The sequence below is a fragment of the Athene noctua genome, chromosome 12, assembly GCF_965140245.1.
Source record: "Athene noctua chromosome 12, bAthNoc1.hap1.1, whole genome shotgun sequence".
Lineage (NCBI taxonomy): Eukaryota > Metazoa > Chordata > Aves > Strigiformes > Strigidae > Athene > Athene noctua.
The window spans coordinates 10,126,028-10,144,342 of NC_134048.1; the positions used below are offsets into that span (position 1 = coordinate 10,126,028).

At 38.5% G+C, this 18,315-nt stretch overlaps 1 protein-coding gene across 2 annotated transcripts; it reads right to left on the reverse strand.

Annotated features, from left to right (window-relative positions):
- Positions 1 to 526: 526 nt before the first annotated feature.
- Positions 527 to 17,263, reverse strand: MAT2B (methionine adenosyltransferase 2 non-catalytic beta subunit). Of its 2 annotated transcripts, none has more exons than XM_074915697.1 (7): positions 17,122 to 17,263; positions 11,095 to 11,289; positions 10,113 to 10,227; positions 9,660 to 9,812; positions 6,752 to 6,945; positions 5,660 to 5,773; positions 527 to 4,601 (listed from the first exon to the last, which is right to left on the reverse strand). In XM_074915697.1, the coding sequence occupies exons 1-7, from the start codon at positions 17,149 to 17,151 to the stop codon at positions 4,431 to 4,433; spliced, it is 972 nt and encodes a 323-aa protein (XP_074771798.1). In that variant the 5' UTR covers positions 17,152 to 17,263; the 3' UTR covers positions 527 to 4,430. The 2 variants fall into 2 exon arrangements, with proteins under 2 accessions (XP_074771798.1, XP_074771797.1); XM_074915696.1 differs by lacking the exon at positions 17,122 to 17,263 and adding an exon at positions 15,142 to 15,265.
- Between the last annotated feature and the right edge of the window lie 1,052 nt (positions 17,264 to 18,315).

An 18,315-nucleotide genomic window follows, 5' to 3' on the forward strand; every position in this document is an offset into this window, starting at 1 on the left:
GTTCCACTGTCTCCTGCAGTATCTACAGTGCTCTCTTGGGTATCTAGACCCAAGGGAGGGAAATGTCATGAAAGGTGTCTTGGAGACTGCATTCTCCAGAGCAACTTCTACAAGGCTTTATGGTGGAAGGATGCTGAAGAGGTGGATCCCCTCTGACAATATATAACTGAACAGTAGTCTTTTCTTCACAGAAAGGACAGTTACCTAATTTTTCATTTCCTACTGGAACCCCTGAAATAATGATTCCTTATTCTTGACTTGGTATGAAAAAGGTAAGAGGAACTGTTGTTTCTGTATTTTTTAAAAAAATATTTATGTCAAAGATGACAGACTGTTACTGATTTTGTAACTGTTATATGTAAAAGCTATGATTTTCACCTTGTAAGCATTAAGAACATTTTTTCTTGGCAGGAAAACCATGTAGCTAACAGACATGACATTTAAGAACATACTTGCCTTTCGCCTTTGTAATCTGTCACAGCCTTTTGTAAAATAATAATAATAAAAAAAAGAAATGATAGCCGGATGGAGTTTGGTATTTATTTTTTATAGACTACATATGGAGCAAAATGGAAAATACATTGCTAAGTGAGTATAGATTGCTAAATTTTATGATTAACATACTGAAATAAAGTATATTTATCTGAACAGAATCCAAATCTTTATACACATTTATACAAAATGATTGAATATCTCAGCTTGGGACTTCCCACATATTTAATTATGACAGCTTGATGTTCATGATCACTTTGCAAGAATTTAGGCAGAATTACCCCAAAACTCCTGGTTAAAAGGATTAACATAGTGAAGGTTCAATCTACGTAGTATTTTTGAGCCATGCTGTAAAAGTTAATGAATGAAAGGAGCTACCCATTTAATCCAGTTATAGTCAGTGTGACTTACTTCAAAACCTTTTAGGTTGATTTTCCTTACACTTCAAAATAAATTTTGAATTGTCAAAACCGCACCCAAGACATTTTTTAAAAGCACTACTAACAAGACCCTTGGACTGCAGTCTAGCTTGGAATATAGTTTTCATTGAACATAGCCTTTGAATATATCTAAACAACTTTTTGTGAAAGAGGTGCGGTAGGTAGGAAAACTTGTATTGCCTTAACATTTGATTTTTCTGTAACTCTGGTCATCCAACTATTCAAGCATGCAGCTAAGAGAACAACATTTTTTCAATATATCTCTTGTCATCTTTGATTCTTCCAGTCATACTGTCATCCTTTGAAACTTACCCCAGAGTTGCAACACTTTACTGTAACTAGCTCCACACCCTTCTTTTTCAAATTAATATATTCAAATTAATACATTCTCCCTTTTGTGGAAAAATTAAGTATTGGGCTGGGTAACAACATATACAAGGTGCAACACATACATAAACTAAATCATACTGCCAACACCTTATATAGAAATGTCTGAAATGGTGCCTAGGAAGCAAGAGTTCCCCAAACCACCCCCATTGCTGTTTGAACAATTGTACATTTTAGTAAACACAAAAATGATTCTGGAAATGTAAAAGAGCTTAAAAAAACTAAGTCCATAGATGTTTCTCTTTTTTTTTTTTTTTTTTACCTGGGAAGTCCCATGTATCCTAGGGTGAAATATAAAGATTAATCCAATTTAAGAGTAGGCAAGGTTGAACCACCCCATATTTAAGAATTGAAACCACTTGGAAACTTGAAGACTCCTATATTTCGGTGTTAAAAAAAAAAAAAAAAGAGTATCAGTGATTAACTGCCATCTAGGTTACCTTGAAAACCACAAATACATTTTCAAGATAGAAGTTCCAGAATTCTGCTCCTGTGGCACATTTGTTTTTTAGTTTCACCAGTATCCATCAGCCCTGCAAGACAGGCGACATCGGTATTAGTGAGCCCATGCCACCTGCTGTGGCTGCAGCAGCCTTAACAGACTGCTGGCTGCTGAACAAACCAGGGCAGGTGGAGGGGTAAACGACACACTTTTATTTCACAGTTCAGTGTTTAGAGCACTAAGACTGGGATTCACTCACTTGCTCTGTGGGAGAAAAATTCAAAATTGCAAATCTTTCCTCCCAGTAAAATGCCCAACTCATCCCTATTAGGTGCTTTATGTTTGGGAGACAAGTGATCCTTTCTCCTTCCTGGTCAAACTGCTCCATTTACCACTTAGCTTCTACCAGCTGAAGGGAAGGGATGGTTAGAGCACTTCCCTGTAGGTGGAAGAGACAGTTTTGGATCATCTCAGGGGGGGGAAAAATTGGATACTGTCCTAGTCAGTATTGTCACATGTTTTTTTTTTTGTAGATGTAGCAATAAGCAATTTGAGAACAGCTTAACAAAAATCAGCAATAAATCCAGAATGGCATATACTGCCTTCCAAATATTAATGTATTTTCCCACATTTTAAAAATGGAAATAAAGAACCCCTTAAAGAATTATTTAGCTACTTGATTTCAATAAAATGCTGTCACTTCTGATTATGTATGCCAAGGAAAAAACCCAAACAAAAAGAAACCACACAATGAAATAGCAAGTCAACTGTCCACCTCAGTGTTCTTCAAATTTTTTCTTCTTGTGGCTTTTATCCCCATCTCCAATTTTTCATATCAGTTTTAAACTTAATGTGATTTTTTTAAAATATGGTGTCAAATTTAATAAAAATTTAGCTGCCTGCAAGTGTAGAGGATGTACTGAGAATCTTCCTGATCAAGCACTGAGGCCCAGGATGTTTCAAGGCTCGTATTTTCAAAACCTCCTGTACCTTTTTTTGTGTGTACATTTATCATATCCCCAAGCCAGTGGCACGTTGACAGAGAAACACTGATCCAGCCTAATCTAACTCTGGAAATAGTTCACTGAATTAAGGAGCAGGGGTGGGGGGAAAAAAAAAAAGGAAATCACTGAAAGCACACACAGATTTCAAGAAGAACTGTAAATATTTATGATTTAGATATACAAATCCTGATGGTAAAGAAAGAATCAACAACTGTTTCTCATGCTGGCAATATATATTTATTGTCATTCTGGAAATAGGTTACCATATGTATATCAGGACTTCAGACTAAAAATAAATTGGAATTACGCCGGTTGGAAATGAAAGGACTGAATCTAAAGCTGACCTTTAGAAGATCTTCAGTTCGTCTATTTTTTTGTGGGTGGGTGTGTCCCTTTTTTAAAAAAATTAAAAGCTGAACATCTTCCCCTTCCCCTTCATTTTAACCTCACAAAAATAAATGATCATCCAAATGCAGCTTTTTCTAGTTTTACTAATAATCTGCTGGCAATCTCAGAACATCTATATTGTTGATTCTACAACTTCAGAAAGAAGCTAACCTTTACAAACCATGTTCTTCCTCCACTTTACCTGGCTAGTGAGTCCAACTTTAAGGACCAGACTTAAGCAGATTAAAGATTTGCTTATATTAGACTACTGTGGTTACATTATTATGGTGCAAACCTTCAACATACATGCTTTGCTGTTCCAGAACAAGCTGTATCAGTGCAAGATCTGACACTCTGTGCAAAAGAAGCCACAGTGCTATAAATTCTTGAAATACCTTTCTTCTCCCTCTCATGTATTGACTAATATCTTCCTCCCACTAATTTCACCAATCCCAAATACTGTCCCCAAAAAAGAGAAAGATGAAGATATTTCATGCTTTTGTACAACAAACAAACTCCCCACTCCAAAAAAATAAAATCTTCCTACTCTGTCTGATCCCCCATCCAAAAACACCCAGGTCAAAGCTCAATGTTCCTCACCCTCCCAACCCTCTTCCAGCTTTTACGTATCACCATTAAAACAAATGCATACAACTTACTGTACAAATATGAAACTGCAGGCATTCAAGTTACAGAACATTCTGAAAATATTTCAAGCATAAAAAGTACACTTGATAATTGCAAAAATAAAGTTTCACTTTTTTAGAAAACATTTTGATTAGAGCTCAAGCAAAACAAACATTTAACAATTCCTACTTCAGTTTAACTTCATAAGAACACCACCTTCAGAAGTTAAAAACAGAAAACTCAGATTTTTGGTGACAAAGTATCTGACCATGTCTTTTAATGAAGAGAAATGGTATATACAACAATGGCACAGACCTTAAGCATCAACAACATATTTCAGCCAAAAGTAAGTCTACAAGTGATCTGAGTCATTCTTAGCATCAAATGGTACTGATTACTAAGAACCATAATCTGCTAAGAACAGACATTAAGTTAGACTGGTACGAATGAGAGGAAAGATCCATGACATCAAATAGGCTCAGTTTTTGTCACTGAACTTGTTTTAGGCTAACAATTTCCCTAGTGCAAGACCATGTTTACCTGATTAAATGAAAACTCATAAATGTCACAATTTAAGAACACTTATACAAAACTATTTTTTTCTTTTAAAAAAAGTGCCACATACCATACTTTTACTAAAAAAGTTACAAACTAATGGAAGACTGTCTGCCTCCATCTCTTGTCAACAAGGAAAGGCCAAAGTGATTCTTTGATCCCAGCTCGAAAAGGCGTTCTTTGACCTATCCCCAGCATCTCCAACTTGGAGCAGTCTAGCTGAGCATTCCTCGGACGAAGAGCACCCACAACCGGACAATCGGTGATCTAAACAATAAACAGAGAAAAAACCCAACACACCAACAAATAATCAGAAATGACAGAATAATAATTATTTTTACATATGCTCATGAAGTCTTCCTTCATAGGTTTCTATATAGGTATGTTTCCTTCTTACCTTCCAGCTATTTTGTGTGTGGATTTTATTTTTTTTTTTGGGGGTGGGGTGGGTATTTGTTTGCTTGTTTTATTGTTAGTTTCATTTCAGCATAAGAGATGTCAGGCAGAGCAACGTGAAGTATCTTAAGTTAAATTCTTCTCACTCAATTACTGCGCATCATTTATGCTTTTCTATGCTTCATTCCTACTTTCACTCTATGACTATAATCACAAGGTAAGAAGTGCTCTAAAATGCTGACAGAACCATGTCTTGATCAATATACTTGAAGAGAAATACATTTGGGCAGAAAAAGTTCAGACTAACTTAGTGTTCTTCATTCTTTTTCTCTCCATCTTCCAAGCCATATTTCAGTTCCATCCTTTACTAATTCAGAATCCTTGGCATTTATTTTAGAAATAAATAAAATCTTATTTACATGTTATATTCTCATAACATTATCAGCATGTCTTTAAGAGTAGTCTTACTTTTAAGTGTCAATAAACCGGCAGGAGAAGAGTTTTAAGCAAATCAAATATAATTTGAAATGCATGCATTCAGAAATAAATCTGGACACTGAAAAGTTCTTACAGATTTCTACTTTCAAGTTAATATTCTGTCAATCTGTAAGCTTTTTTAAAGACAAAAATACAATTAAAAAAACGGATTCACTTGTGACTAAGGAGAACTCTTCTGCAGAAATACCATTATGCTACAGACTGCAAAACTGGTTACTGACTGACTGGGTACTTTTCATAATTCAGCAGGTGAAAGCAGCTGTTGTTTTCCTGAATTAAGACACCAGGCAGCACCCTCAGCAATACATCTGCTGTGCCAGACATACTCAGAGATCGTCCTGAAGAGGAAGCTTATTTAGCTAGCGTGAGACTACTACCTGAAACAATAAAGCACATGCATCCTTCTGCAGGTCGAACAACACATCACTTACTGGTCTCAAGTGGCTGCTGGGAAGGTTGAAAGCATCTGCAATCGCACACGCCATTTCGTACTTAGTCATCTGTTCATTGCCAGACCAGTGAAATGTTCCTTTTACTGATGGGTCCTACAGAACAAAAAGGAAACACAAGTTAATAAAAAGCAGCTAGCTAGCCCTCAGCCTAATTCCTCAGCCACAATTCCTGAGAATTGTGCAGACTAATCTTCCAGCAAGATCCTATCCTGAAAGGCACCTCACTGAAGTTCTAGAAACGTCTCACACATTTTCAGAGAACACCTGCAAGGGATTGAGACTGAAAACTGGTGTTACATATATCTGACCTGACTTTTCACAGCTTCTCTTCTGCAGAATTAACCAGAGGGAAAGGAGTGAGCCAATCAAATAAACTCAAATAGCTGTGGAGGAGGAACTCAGCTACTCTATAGCATTCACTTACTCAAAAACAAATGCAAGAGGCACCACACATATCCCATTCTGAAAGTTAAACTGCAATTCACGTACAAGTCCGATCAAACAAATTGATTGCACCACGTCCACCATATGTGCATGGTCCATTTTTTTTCCAGGTTATATGTACGAAAAATAGAAGTTGTTCTTTGGTTTCGTTACCTTGCAAAAGTGGTAATCTGAAGATGCTGTGGTGAATAAACACACTACAGTATTTAAGTCCAGTGGCTTGGTTTTGCCACTTCAGCGTTCTTAATACAATAAACAAGGGCATCTTTGAGAATTTACATCCAACCACCATGAGGTTTTTTTAGTCCAAAATGTCAATTTCTATAAGGCATATTAGAGTAAGTTAGGTATTTGCATTTCTCTCCTGTATACTAGAAGACACATGACAATTTTCAGAAGGATCTGCCCCATCATTTCACTCACTATTCAAATGTCAGAATATCTACTCACTGTCATGTAAAGATGCTGCAGTATTACAGCTAGTTCTTTCCTTCCTCTCAGTATCCCAGAAATGCAAAGAATAATGCAGGCTGTGTGCAGCTTGCATTTGTTCAGAAACAAAGCCAAGAACTTGAACTGTTTTTACTCTGAAGAGGCTTTAAATTTAAAGTTTCTTTAAATTCTTACCAGCATTCTCTTTTCAGCTAGTTGTCTGCAAACAGTTGCTACATCCTTGACATTAGTAGGAAATCTTTGTTGCCAGTGATCCATGTTGGCAGATTTATTACTGAACTGCACTTTATCAAACATAACAGTCACAGCACTCTCCTCCAGTCTTTCTACCTCTCCATACAAGACAGGAATCCTAAGTACCGCAGCACCTAAAAGAAAGGATATTTTAGAAGTATTAACATTGTTATGAATAGCTATGAATGCTGCAGCATAACCTGAGAAGTGTTTTGGAAGCATCAAGAAATATGTTAGTGATATTACGCATCTACAAAACACAAAGAAAACACAATTAATATGTTTATCCTCAGAATATAATTTTAATTTTTATCAATTAAAACAGTTTATAAACATTAAGTTTACATAAACTTATTTTCACTTACTCCATTGGTTTCCATAAAGTATAACAAGTTTTCATTAACTCCACAAGAGAAAACAGAAGGCCTGTTTGGGTTAGAGCAAAAATTTTAAAAGTAAAAAAAGCAACTGGACTATGAAGTTACTCTGGCACTCCCCATCCTCCCTGGGTAAGAGCAAGAACAAAGATTCCCACCAAACACAAACCACCATATTCAGGCTGCAATTACAGACAAAGATTTTTTGTGAAGCATGCAGAAGCCTCCTGCATATTTACCAGAAAAAAAAGACATCAACCTTGGAATGAATAAAAAGCTTCACAAATAAGGAATAAGGTCACAGAACACAGTAGTAAACACTATTAGGTTTCAAGATAGTGATTTGAGAAATTAACAGTAAATAAGTGCAAAGAGAAGGCCGTTTTATGGTAGAATACATCATACTAGTCTATCTTGGTCATGAAGACTCAAAAGGCCTCTTTGAGGGGAAATCCAAGAAGGCTATGACAAATTCATTAAAAGTAATACATAGGTATTAGATAATAATAGTTATAAATAAAAAAGCTATTTTTGCTTAAGGAAAAAAAATAAAAATCAGTCTTGAAAATGAAGTGGAAGTCACCAAATCACTGCTATTCTTAAAGATTTGTAGGAAAATGCTAACAGCTATTAGAAAAACAAAACCAAAAAGCTATCAAATTATTCTCACAGAAAAGTAAACCAAACAAAGTACTTACACAAGGAAAACAAATACAGTAAAAAACCCAACATGACACTGATTTCCTGCTGCTCTAAAACCAGTTATTTGGTCACTCAGCAAATATGTTCTTCCTCTCTTCAAATACTGGTTGAAATACCTCTCAATATCTTTAGAAATATTCATTGAGAAAAGGACTGCTTTCCTTTTGTTCTCAGAGAGCTGAGACTTGGAGAGCGTTAAATTTCATTACCAAAACATTTTAATTTTATAAGCATGAATACTAAATATAACTTGTATACCCTCCTAACCAAAGTAAAAAAATAGTTTCAAAAAATACACACACACACAAAAACTATTAGTGAAGATTCTTGCATTATACAAAGCAATAGATAAGGAAGTTCTTCACGCAACTACAGACTGAATAGACTGAATTCTACCTATGCAATATTAGCAAATTAGTGGTTGGAAGACTAATACATCTAAAATATTTCTATTTGTATGAAACAGTATCATTATCAAGAACCTTACTCAGCACCACCTCGAAATTCCTTCTGCTAATTCCACTGCTGCAACCCACTACTGCCTGACAGATCGGGCTCAGAAATGTTACGGAACAAAACTGAAGCGCTGACTTGAGGGAAGGATCTAATGAGATACCCATGTACTTCAATCAATACCAATCTAGAAGAGAGAGCAAGTTGCATCCCAGTCAAATTCAGAGATGATCTTTAAGAGGTGGAGTGAGTAACTTTTTATTTAAATTAATTTTTAATTAAATAGGAATTTTCCTATCAAAGTATTTTTTAGAGGCCTATCATTTTCCAATATAGTACATATTTACTTAGTGTAAGACCATCATACTAACGTATCAACTGTTCAATTCTCTAGTTAGGCAGAACAGAATCACTGCGTATCATATTGACTTATCAGAAGCTTCTTCTGCAAGTACATTGAGATTATTTTCGTAAAATTCTTTTTGAAAACAGAAGTGGTACTTTCCTTACAGTATGTGAATACAAACCGAGAGCATGCTAACTAAAATCAACCAAATATCTATTTTATACAAGAAATAAGTTTTAAATTCAAAGGAACATGTTCAGTCCCAAGCTTTTTTCCCTTATCAAGTAGAATTTTTAAAATTATGTTCGTATATTTTGAATGTAAATTTTCATTAAGAAAATATGTAAATAATAAATAAAAAAACCCTAGTTGGTTAAAACCAGAAATATGTTACTAACCCTATAGAAAGTGTTACAGGCAGGAATCTGATGTGTGGGGCAAGCTAGCTGGGTGAAAATAAAATGGATGGCCTGATGGCGTATGTAATGAGAGCAAAACAGGAGATCAGCAAAGAAACCGAGAGTAACAACAAAAGCCCATGCTGATTTTATCTGCACTATTACTGAGTCACAAGTCTGTTTTCTCTTTAAGTAAACATACATTTAAAACAATTGCAATGCATTCCCCTAGATAACAGCAGCTATATATTAACGTGGTAAAGCTTGTATCATTCCAATATATTGACGTATTTTATCTTTCCTTAGGAAGACCTGATTCACAGTAGACAAAGGCTTGTGAACATCTATCAGCAGATTCTAGTAACACAAATGAAGATCAAACCAAGTGAGAAATAAAGCTTTAGTCAAGCGATACGCAATAGGAATCATTTATGAGGAAGGAGAATGACTCCTAAGCACATTCTTTTCTAAATCTCATTTCCATGGTTTTGCAACTTTACCACTGACTTACCACTCTATTATGCAATTATACAAGTAAAAACTCTATTAAAAATGTGTGACTGTATCCTTACCTTCATTATTTTCCAGGACTGCCTTTTCACCCTCCAGTTTGGTTTTACCATATAAATTCAGGGGATTTGGTACATCAGTCTCTTTATAAGGAGGGCTTGTTCCATCAAACACATAGTCTGTACTAATGTAGATCAGAAATGCTCCAACTCCAGCTAGGAAGAAAATGCATAGACATAGTCTATTTTAATTCATGCCTTGTTTGAAATTCCAATAAACCTTTAAACAAATCCGCAAAGACCCTCATCTCCTAGCCCCATTCATTCCCACTGCTCTGTCCATTCACTGATCCTTCACGCAGACATGCCTGCTGCCCTGACACAGAACGGATGGACATCACACCAATCACCGAAATCACTTACAGCACGTTGAGTAACTTACTCATATTTACATCCATGTATAAATAAATGCAGTATTTTTAACAAGAAACCAAATCCATTAGATGGTCTCCTTACCTGCCTCTTTTGCTAAGTTCCCTGAAGCAGCCACATTGAGCTGAGAAGCAGCGTCTGGTTGACTTTCTACAACATCTGGCCTTCTCTCAGCAGCACAATGCACTATAACATGAGGCTGGAAATTAAAGACTGATTTTAAACAAACGTTGTCAAAACACTGCAGTTGCACCCTAACTCTAGCAATGAACTCCCATCAGCAAAAAGGCATTTCACTAAGTTATGTGAAGTAATAAAAGTAGTAGTACTACTTTTAATCATGGAATTCTGAGGAACACGTTTTCCTTAGGAAATGAAGTAGAACCATGCTGCTTCAAGATACCAGAAAAACTGATCATTAGCTTTGTAATTATGATCTTCAGTAGTTTTGATTTTACAGCAAGATTAAAGCTGTAGGTTTGCGGGGTTTTTAACTCTGTATAATAGTATAAAATATATCTCACACACAAAATGATACTCAAAAAAATTCACTGAACTGTTTTTAGATAAGCCATTTACACATGACTTATTTGAATATGCAGACTACTAACAAGTTATTTAAAGCCATTTTACAGAATGGCACCCTGCGTAATGGGTTTTATACACTCCCCTTGCAAATTAGATTGAAAAACAGTGAACTTCTTACCGTACCACACACTAGACTTACAGTTACTGCTGTTGTATTCAAGCATTCAACTTCAAAAGAACTGCCTTATACTACTATGTCAGTAACTCACATTTATCTTTTCCTTTCAACTGTCAGTGCAGGTGTGCTGACATCTGGAACCTGCAGTCCAGCTATGGTGATGATGGCAAAGGTCAGAACTATCTGTATCTACAGAGCAAATCTATACTCCAGATGTTGCAGAAACAGCAGCCATAGATTTTTCAGAGCTCTGCCACAGCAATAGCCCCACTAAAGTCACGTGAACTCAGCACCAGAACAGCACTATCAACTGATTACTAGTTGTATAAAGTACGCTGTTCATCCACTTCATAAACTTACCTGAAACTCATGGATAATGTCATGAACTGCAATAGAGTCCAGAAGATTAATCTGTTCAAATCTGGGCTGAGCTCTCCTGTATCCACAGCCAACTGCATTCCAATTATTTTCATTGAATTCTTTAAACACAGCTCTGCCAAGAAGTCCTGTAGCGCCAGTAATCAAAACTCGCCTACTGGGAATATCAACATCCTCCTAGGGAAATGAGAACACAAAAGGTTTTCTTTCTACTATTACTACTGTTTTGTCTTAAAAAGTACTCAAGGCTACAGTCAGTGCTACTGTACGAAAAGAGCTTTCCTTGCCACATGAATGTTTTGGAGTATCTCATGGAACACAAATGTCTGGTAACACCAATACTGTACCTAGTTAAGTATTTAAACATATTTTTGAAGATAACAAAACCAAAACTTAAATGGGAAACACATTTACTTGCACAACGAGAGGGGAAAATACACCAAGCCACTAATGACGACAGAATTTTAAGTTTATCCAAAATCTGGTAACTGTGCGATGAGCGATAACTGTGAAATGAGGGAAATAAATTAATTTGAAAATGGACACAAAGGATATAATATTTCGGGTCCACATCCCGCAACAAATAACTTTGTTATTATAACAAATATAATTTTAATATAATATTTTTGTTATTATAACAAATATAATTTTAATATAATATTTTTTAATTATTATTTTTATTTATTATTATTAATTATTATTTTTAATATAATATTGTTGTTATAACAAATAACAAATAACTGTGCCTGTTAGAGGCTGCAGCAATACAATGACTGTAAGAACTGAAGACTTGACTTTTGTTATTAAATAGAACAGTAACTCATTGTTATTCAACACAATAGTCTAATAATAGGGAAACCAAAGATACAGCTCTCTCCTCAGTTTTACAAAATCTGAAAGTGATTTGATAATTTAAACTCTCAATCTATAGAACATACTAAAGATTTACTTCAGCTACTGCACACTTCAGTACTTAAGGCAGTTGCATACATGAGTTCACACAAAGTTCATTTCCCTCCACCACTCACTAGACCATCAAGTTTTCAAGACAGCAAACATTATTTCCTTTCATGCTTTCCTTCTGCACGTATCATGAACAAGAGCCTGCTAAAAGCAAAAGCGTATGCTCATGCGCCAGTACAGAACAAAACTTCAGGTGTGCAGAATCCAGAAATCTTGGACTTCCTGACGACTTTATACACAAAACCAACTTGTGATCATTAATTATAATTTTGTAAATACTCTTTACTATGCAAGTCAAATAGCCCAGTCACTTCTGAGCATTCTTACGTTTTCAGCATTGTAACAGACTGCTACTTTTAAACTGCAGCACAGGAAGCAACAGAAATCACTTCCAAATTACTGTCTTTCACCCTTAAAGTTAAAAAGCTTTTGTTTCATAATGGTACATGCAGAGGTGTGTTATGGAAGCAGCCTATCCCAAAACAATTGCTTAAAGTTCCCAGCACACTACAAGTAATTTCCTCAACTCCAAACTTTCAGGCAAAGGATGACTTATTCCTATCAGTACTGGATGAAAATTAGTCATTTATATCTGAAAATGACAGACTAGAGCAAGTGATGTTTTAAAAAATCTACCTTTATCTTTACAGTCAATTTGATCTCAGAACACAAGTTTGTTTACAATTTAAGACTGCACTTTTCTCTGAAAAGCGTGAGAACAAGTATTGTTTTTTTAAAAATTATGTACTTTTTATTTTAGCAAAAGTCTGAATAGAGGGCCATAGGACAGATTATCAGTGCTTCTATAGACAGATGGTACTTGCTAATAACTATCAATGGCTGGTTGCAGAAAACAGAGTTGAAATGTTCTCCAAAATCATCACATATTATCTTTAATAAACAGAAAGCGACCAACACAAAAACATGTGTCATTTGTTAAATCTGACATTTTAAAGCATCATTCATCTAAGTTAGTTCATTCTAAGGATCATAAAGCGGATATTACGTTAGCAGCACAGCTTAAACCAAACACAGTCACAACACTACCAAGCACAGTTTGCTTCCTGTTGCTGTTGTCTGCAAGACTGATTTTAGTCACTTGTTTCTGAGAAGCCAAGATTAAGTGATGGATGTTTCCCATAAATTCAACACAAACAGACTATTAACTTAAACTTATTTCATCTTACCAGAAGTTCAACATTCTGCTAATACAGAACCTGCACAGATTAACTCTCTGTCTGTACATTGCCTTGCTCCTTCGCAGAAGGTCCTGTCTCAAACTACAGATAACAAAACTTCCAGTCCAAGAGACCTCTGAGCTTCGACGTTCTGCCACTGCTGTTTGCAGATGCCTCACAGCTATCCAGGCACAGACAAGTGCCTGGCTGTTAACAGCACTATACAACTCAGGGTATCAACCAGATCATCTTTAACAGTTAGCAAAGCTAAAAATTTAATTGCTGTTACTTGCTTTGTCTTGCAAGGAATTAATCATGGTGCTCTAGAAGAGAAGGTGGCAAAAAACTATAGCTACTATCTACTCGTATCAGTACTTAACTGAAATCATATACGGCATAGCACCTTCTTTTTGACTTTTGTTAAACTCCATTTTTTTCTTAAATATGGCTGGAGTATTAACAATGTAAGGGAACTAACAAAAAAGGCTGCTCTTAACTGTTATCCTAGTGAGGTAGAAAGTACATTTAGAACTTATAGTAATTTTATAGACAGTACTATATGTGAATAAAAAACATTCTAGAATTCAAACGTTATCCTTTTGCCTGCGAGTTTTACAGGCTTGAATGCAAGTTCTTATTTAGAGTAGCCTATCTGCTAAAAAACTTGTACATGTATTTCTCAACGAAGGAGCAATAACATCCAGAATCATCAAATGTGCAAAAAGTTCTCTTAGTAACTAACTTTGAATACTACTACTTAGAAGTAGCTTTGAGCTTTTTAATAAAGGATCCGATTTCACCTTGGTTTATTTGATGTTCAAAGACTAAGAATCAATGCAATAAAGAAAAATTGTACTCAGCAGTCTCATTCACATAAAAATATACAAGCAATAACATCATAATATTAAAAAAATGGAATTTATGAGACCCAAGACTACTTTGTGGACATTATCAAAATACAAATTAAGAGTATAATTTACAAAAATAGTAAAATGGGATGCATTTCACGGTACTTTTTAACCTTTATGTAAAAACTGAACTCGGTAAAATCAAAAATACCACCTTTAAGGAACGCCCACTAAAACCTAAAGCTACTGGGATAACACAGATGGGCAACGTAACATGTCGGCAGAGAAGTCACTACAAGACTGGGCTCTTCCCTCAGCTCTGACATCACCTACAGCAACAGAGCGAAAGGCAACGCACCAGGCTCCCCCGGAGTCAGGCCTGAGGAGCCCACGCGTCCGGCCTCGGCAAGGAGTTACGTGTTTAGTTTCTATGTCAAACACTGCGGCGCCTAAAGCTACACCTGTTGAACACGATTAGTAATAAACGTGACAACAGAAAACAGCAAACCTAACGAAGCAACAGCAGGCGGGATTCCTGCACAGCGCTGCCCGTTACAGGTAAATCCGCTCCGCAGGAGGGCCGCTCGCATGAAGCGGTTTGACAACGCCGCGGCCTTCCCAGCGCTCGCTCCGCTGCGAGCAGAGATCTCTCTGCGGGATTAACGCGGAGGGAGCGAGGGCCGATCCGGCGCCACCCGAGTTCCCCGAGCTGGCGGGTGAGCCCCGGGGGGGGCAAGGAGGGAGACGACCGAACGAACCTGGAATGAAGGGCCCAGGCACCGCGCCTCAGCGGCGGGGCCGCGCCCTGCGCCGCGGGCAGGCCCCGGCCCCGCCGCCGCACTGCGCCTCCGCGCCCCGCGGGACGCGGCCCCTTCTCCGCCCGGCCCGCCGGGGACGCGTCGCTCCGCATTCGGCCCAGGGCCCCGCCCGGCGGCACCACCCGGGAGGGGCGGCCCTGCCGGGCCCGCCGCGGGGAGCCGGGAGCCCCCGCCAGCCCTCGTTGCGCACCCAGAGAAAATCGCCCCGGCACCGCCGCTCACCTCCACCAGCTCGCAGCGCCCCGGCACGAACCGGATCTTGAGCTCCTTCTCCCGGCCGACCATGGCGGCGGCGCGGGGGGCGCGGGCCGGGGCCTCCTCCTGCTCCCGCGGGGCGCGCCGGCGCTGCGGGGGGCGGGCGGGCCCTGCGGCAGGCCGCGCCCCCATTGGGCCGCAGCGGACGCAGGTGCCTCCCACCGCCGCGCGCTCATTGGCTGAGGCGCGGCCAGGGGGCGTGGCCCAGCAGGGGTTTAAAGGGGCAGCGGCGCTCGGGGGACGCGCCGGGCCCTGCGCCTGGGCCCGCCCGCCCGCGCCGGGAGGGGGCGAGGCCGCAGCGATGGGAGAAACGCCCGAGCAGGAAAGGGTAGAACACACGTAAAAGCTTTTGGTATAAAATACGTGAGCCCTGAGCGGTGCTGCAGCAGAGCCGGAGGGACAGGCCCAGCCCGCGGCAGGGAACGCCTGAAAGCGGGGGCCGGGCGGGCGCTCGCCTCTGGCAATACCGTGCGGGTACAGGCGGTCAGGGGGGCCGGTTCCCCACGGGAGGGAAGAGGACGCACAAGGCGGCCCCCGCGGTGCAGAGCCAGGCCACGACCCCGGCGCCGCTGCTGTCGAGTCTTCCCGTGACCAAGTCTGCAGACTGAAACTGCGATCTGTCAGTTGGATAAAATGAATGATCAAGTCCTGTCCTTTACAAGGTGAAATTTCGTAATTAAACCAAAAGAGGTCCTTTGGCTGCTAAGCGACACCTTTAACAGCACTCAGGCACATACTCAATAGAAACTATTTCATTTTTCTGGTAGAATTGCCTTTGAGAAAGTAATGACAGCGTATGCTACTTATCCTATATACGTAATTTTTATGCTTAGAAGATGACAAAATTCACTTTTTTAAATGCAAGTTTATAAGGTAACATGACTCTGCTTTTTATTGGGATACTTCTTCCCCCTGCAAAGGCAGAGACCATGTGCCTAACATTACTTTTTACAACAGGACTAAAAGTAGAAGTGTAAGAATTAGTGGCCAACGCTTACTTTAGCTACATTCCCGCATCTTCACCTGATCAGTTTATTTCAGCCTGATGATCAAAACAGCATTTAATTAGTAGTCAAGGGAAGAAACTAGCTGATACTACAAGAATTAACACACAGCTAAAGAGAAATCAGAAATATCTACTAAAATTGAATAGAAAGACATTGACAGGACAAAGAAGTAGACATACATAACACACTTCAGCCAGCTTCTGCTTGCTTGGAATGCAGATGCCCTATTTCTCGTTGTAATAAACTATGGACATTTAATTCCCTTGCATCAACCTTCTAATTCTATTGAAAATATCTGTAATTCATAACTTGACATTCAGAAGAAAAAACTACAAATAAACACTGAACTGTTCAGCAGGACAAAAGTGAAAACTCCAAGCACATCTCATGACACACCTCTTCCAACACGGACTGAAAGAGGTCACTATACATCTCAGCAAAAACAATTACATGGAAACAGAAGTGTTGCCTTCCGGTAGAAAGGCAGGGAAAAAACATCAGCACTGGTGTCTCAAGCTAGAAACAGAAATTGGTCTGAAAAGTATCTTCACATTTTTGTCACCAGTATAACAGTTACAAAAACTACAATGTGTTAGCTCTGTAACAGAATATAGTATTTTTTCCTCACATATTTACACTGAATTCAGCAGTGTTCTATCTTACAATTTCAATTTTTTATTATTACATTTACTTTGTGAAACACTATGATTCCATGGAATAGACACACAAAAATTTTACTATAGCCCATATAACAGTCATTTAAGCATAATGTATCACTGGGTGAATAAATGCTCTACTCATTAAACTAACATTTCAGATTGTAATTTGTGGAGACTGAAGTGCAATTAAGTCTCTCTCTCTCCCCTCCTGTTTCCTTTTCCCTGTATTCTGTAATCAAAGCATGGCAGCAATCTGTTAATGCAAGTATCCAGAGCCTTACCTGCTCCATTTCCACCAGCATTTCAGGCATTGCCTCAAACTACAGAAGGAATTACCAGCCTAGGAAATTATTGCAGTTCAACTGCGCATTTGTCCCTTTGTCTGCTTTTGCCTGCAGAGAGTACACGGACTGAAAGCAGCAATAGCTCAGTTGACCTTTGAAACCAAAACGCTAATCCAAGCCCTGTATCACGTGTGGCTCTGAATCCTGTTAAGCTTTTGGTTTATTCCCAGTGGTACCATTTAAGCAGCTCAGTATGAACTTAAACTTTTACTTCATAACAGCCGGCATGAGCAAGTGCAGCCATTGTGTGTATAAAAGGTATTCAGAGCGCTGGCACTGAGTCTTACACAGCTTTCCTTTCGCAGGAAACAGGAGGAGGGCTCTAATTAGGTCAGCCAGGTGGAGGGTTCTAGCAGCTCTTCATTTTACATTTAAACTAAGGACAGCCTACACCTTGCTACAATACAGCAAAATGGACAATCAGAGAAATAATTTATTGTTAAATCATATATCCTTTCAATTAAAACAGTATGTTCCACAACATGAAAGTAATTGATTCCCGCAGTGAATACTTCAGTCAGCTGAGCTACCAGTATCAAGGTTTCAGGTTTGAGAACATATTTTCATATGTGCATGAAACTGGCAAAACCACTTAGACTGAAGTTGACACAAAGCACTCAATTTCCCCTTCACTTCCATTCTTCTCTCCCCAGTCTGCTCTACATTATTTACCTCTGTTTTAAAGCTAAACCAAAAATCAACATTGCTCTAAGGCTAGCCATAATTATTTGCTAGAATTTCCCTAATTTTTGTCAATATAAGCATGCTCTTGCTAGCCTAAAGTAACACTTAGGCCAAACTGCCCATTAAGCTAGAAAGATTTAAGAACAGAGACTGTATGCAGGAAGTAGGTAGCCATCATAAAAGCACAGTCGTGTGTTAGTTGCAGTATCTTGTGTCACTTGGTACACTTCCACCCTGTGAGAAATCCTTGCTAGCTTAATGCAGGACATGTCAAACACCAAAAAATGAGGTTCGGTTAAAAAAAGTACCTTAACTCAGTGTCCCTGTGTCCATGTTTTGAGATTTGTGAAACCTTCTATTAATATTTACTTGCCCTAATATCTCTTGAAATAAAATGTTCATTTACATTTTTAAAGACACAATAAACCAGTCCTTGCTTTTTTGGCA

Bases quoted from the DNA above. Each gene is read 5' to 3' on its own strand.
- MAT2B (XM_074915696.1), bottom strand. From the start codon at position 15,204: ATGGTCGGCCGGGAGAAGGAGCTCAAGATCCGGTTCGTGCCGGGGCGC. The intron at 6,946-9,659 runs GTAAGGATACAG...CCTTTCTTTTAG, and splicing joins AGTCCTGGAAAATAATGAAG to GTGCTGCGGTACTTAGGATT. The intron at 4,602-5,659 runs GTAAGTGATGTG...TTTATTGTTTAG, and splicing joins CCAGCAGCCACTTGAGACCA to ATCACCGATTGTCCGGTTGT.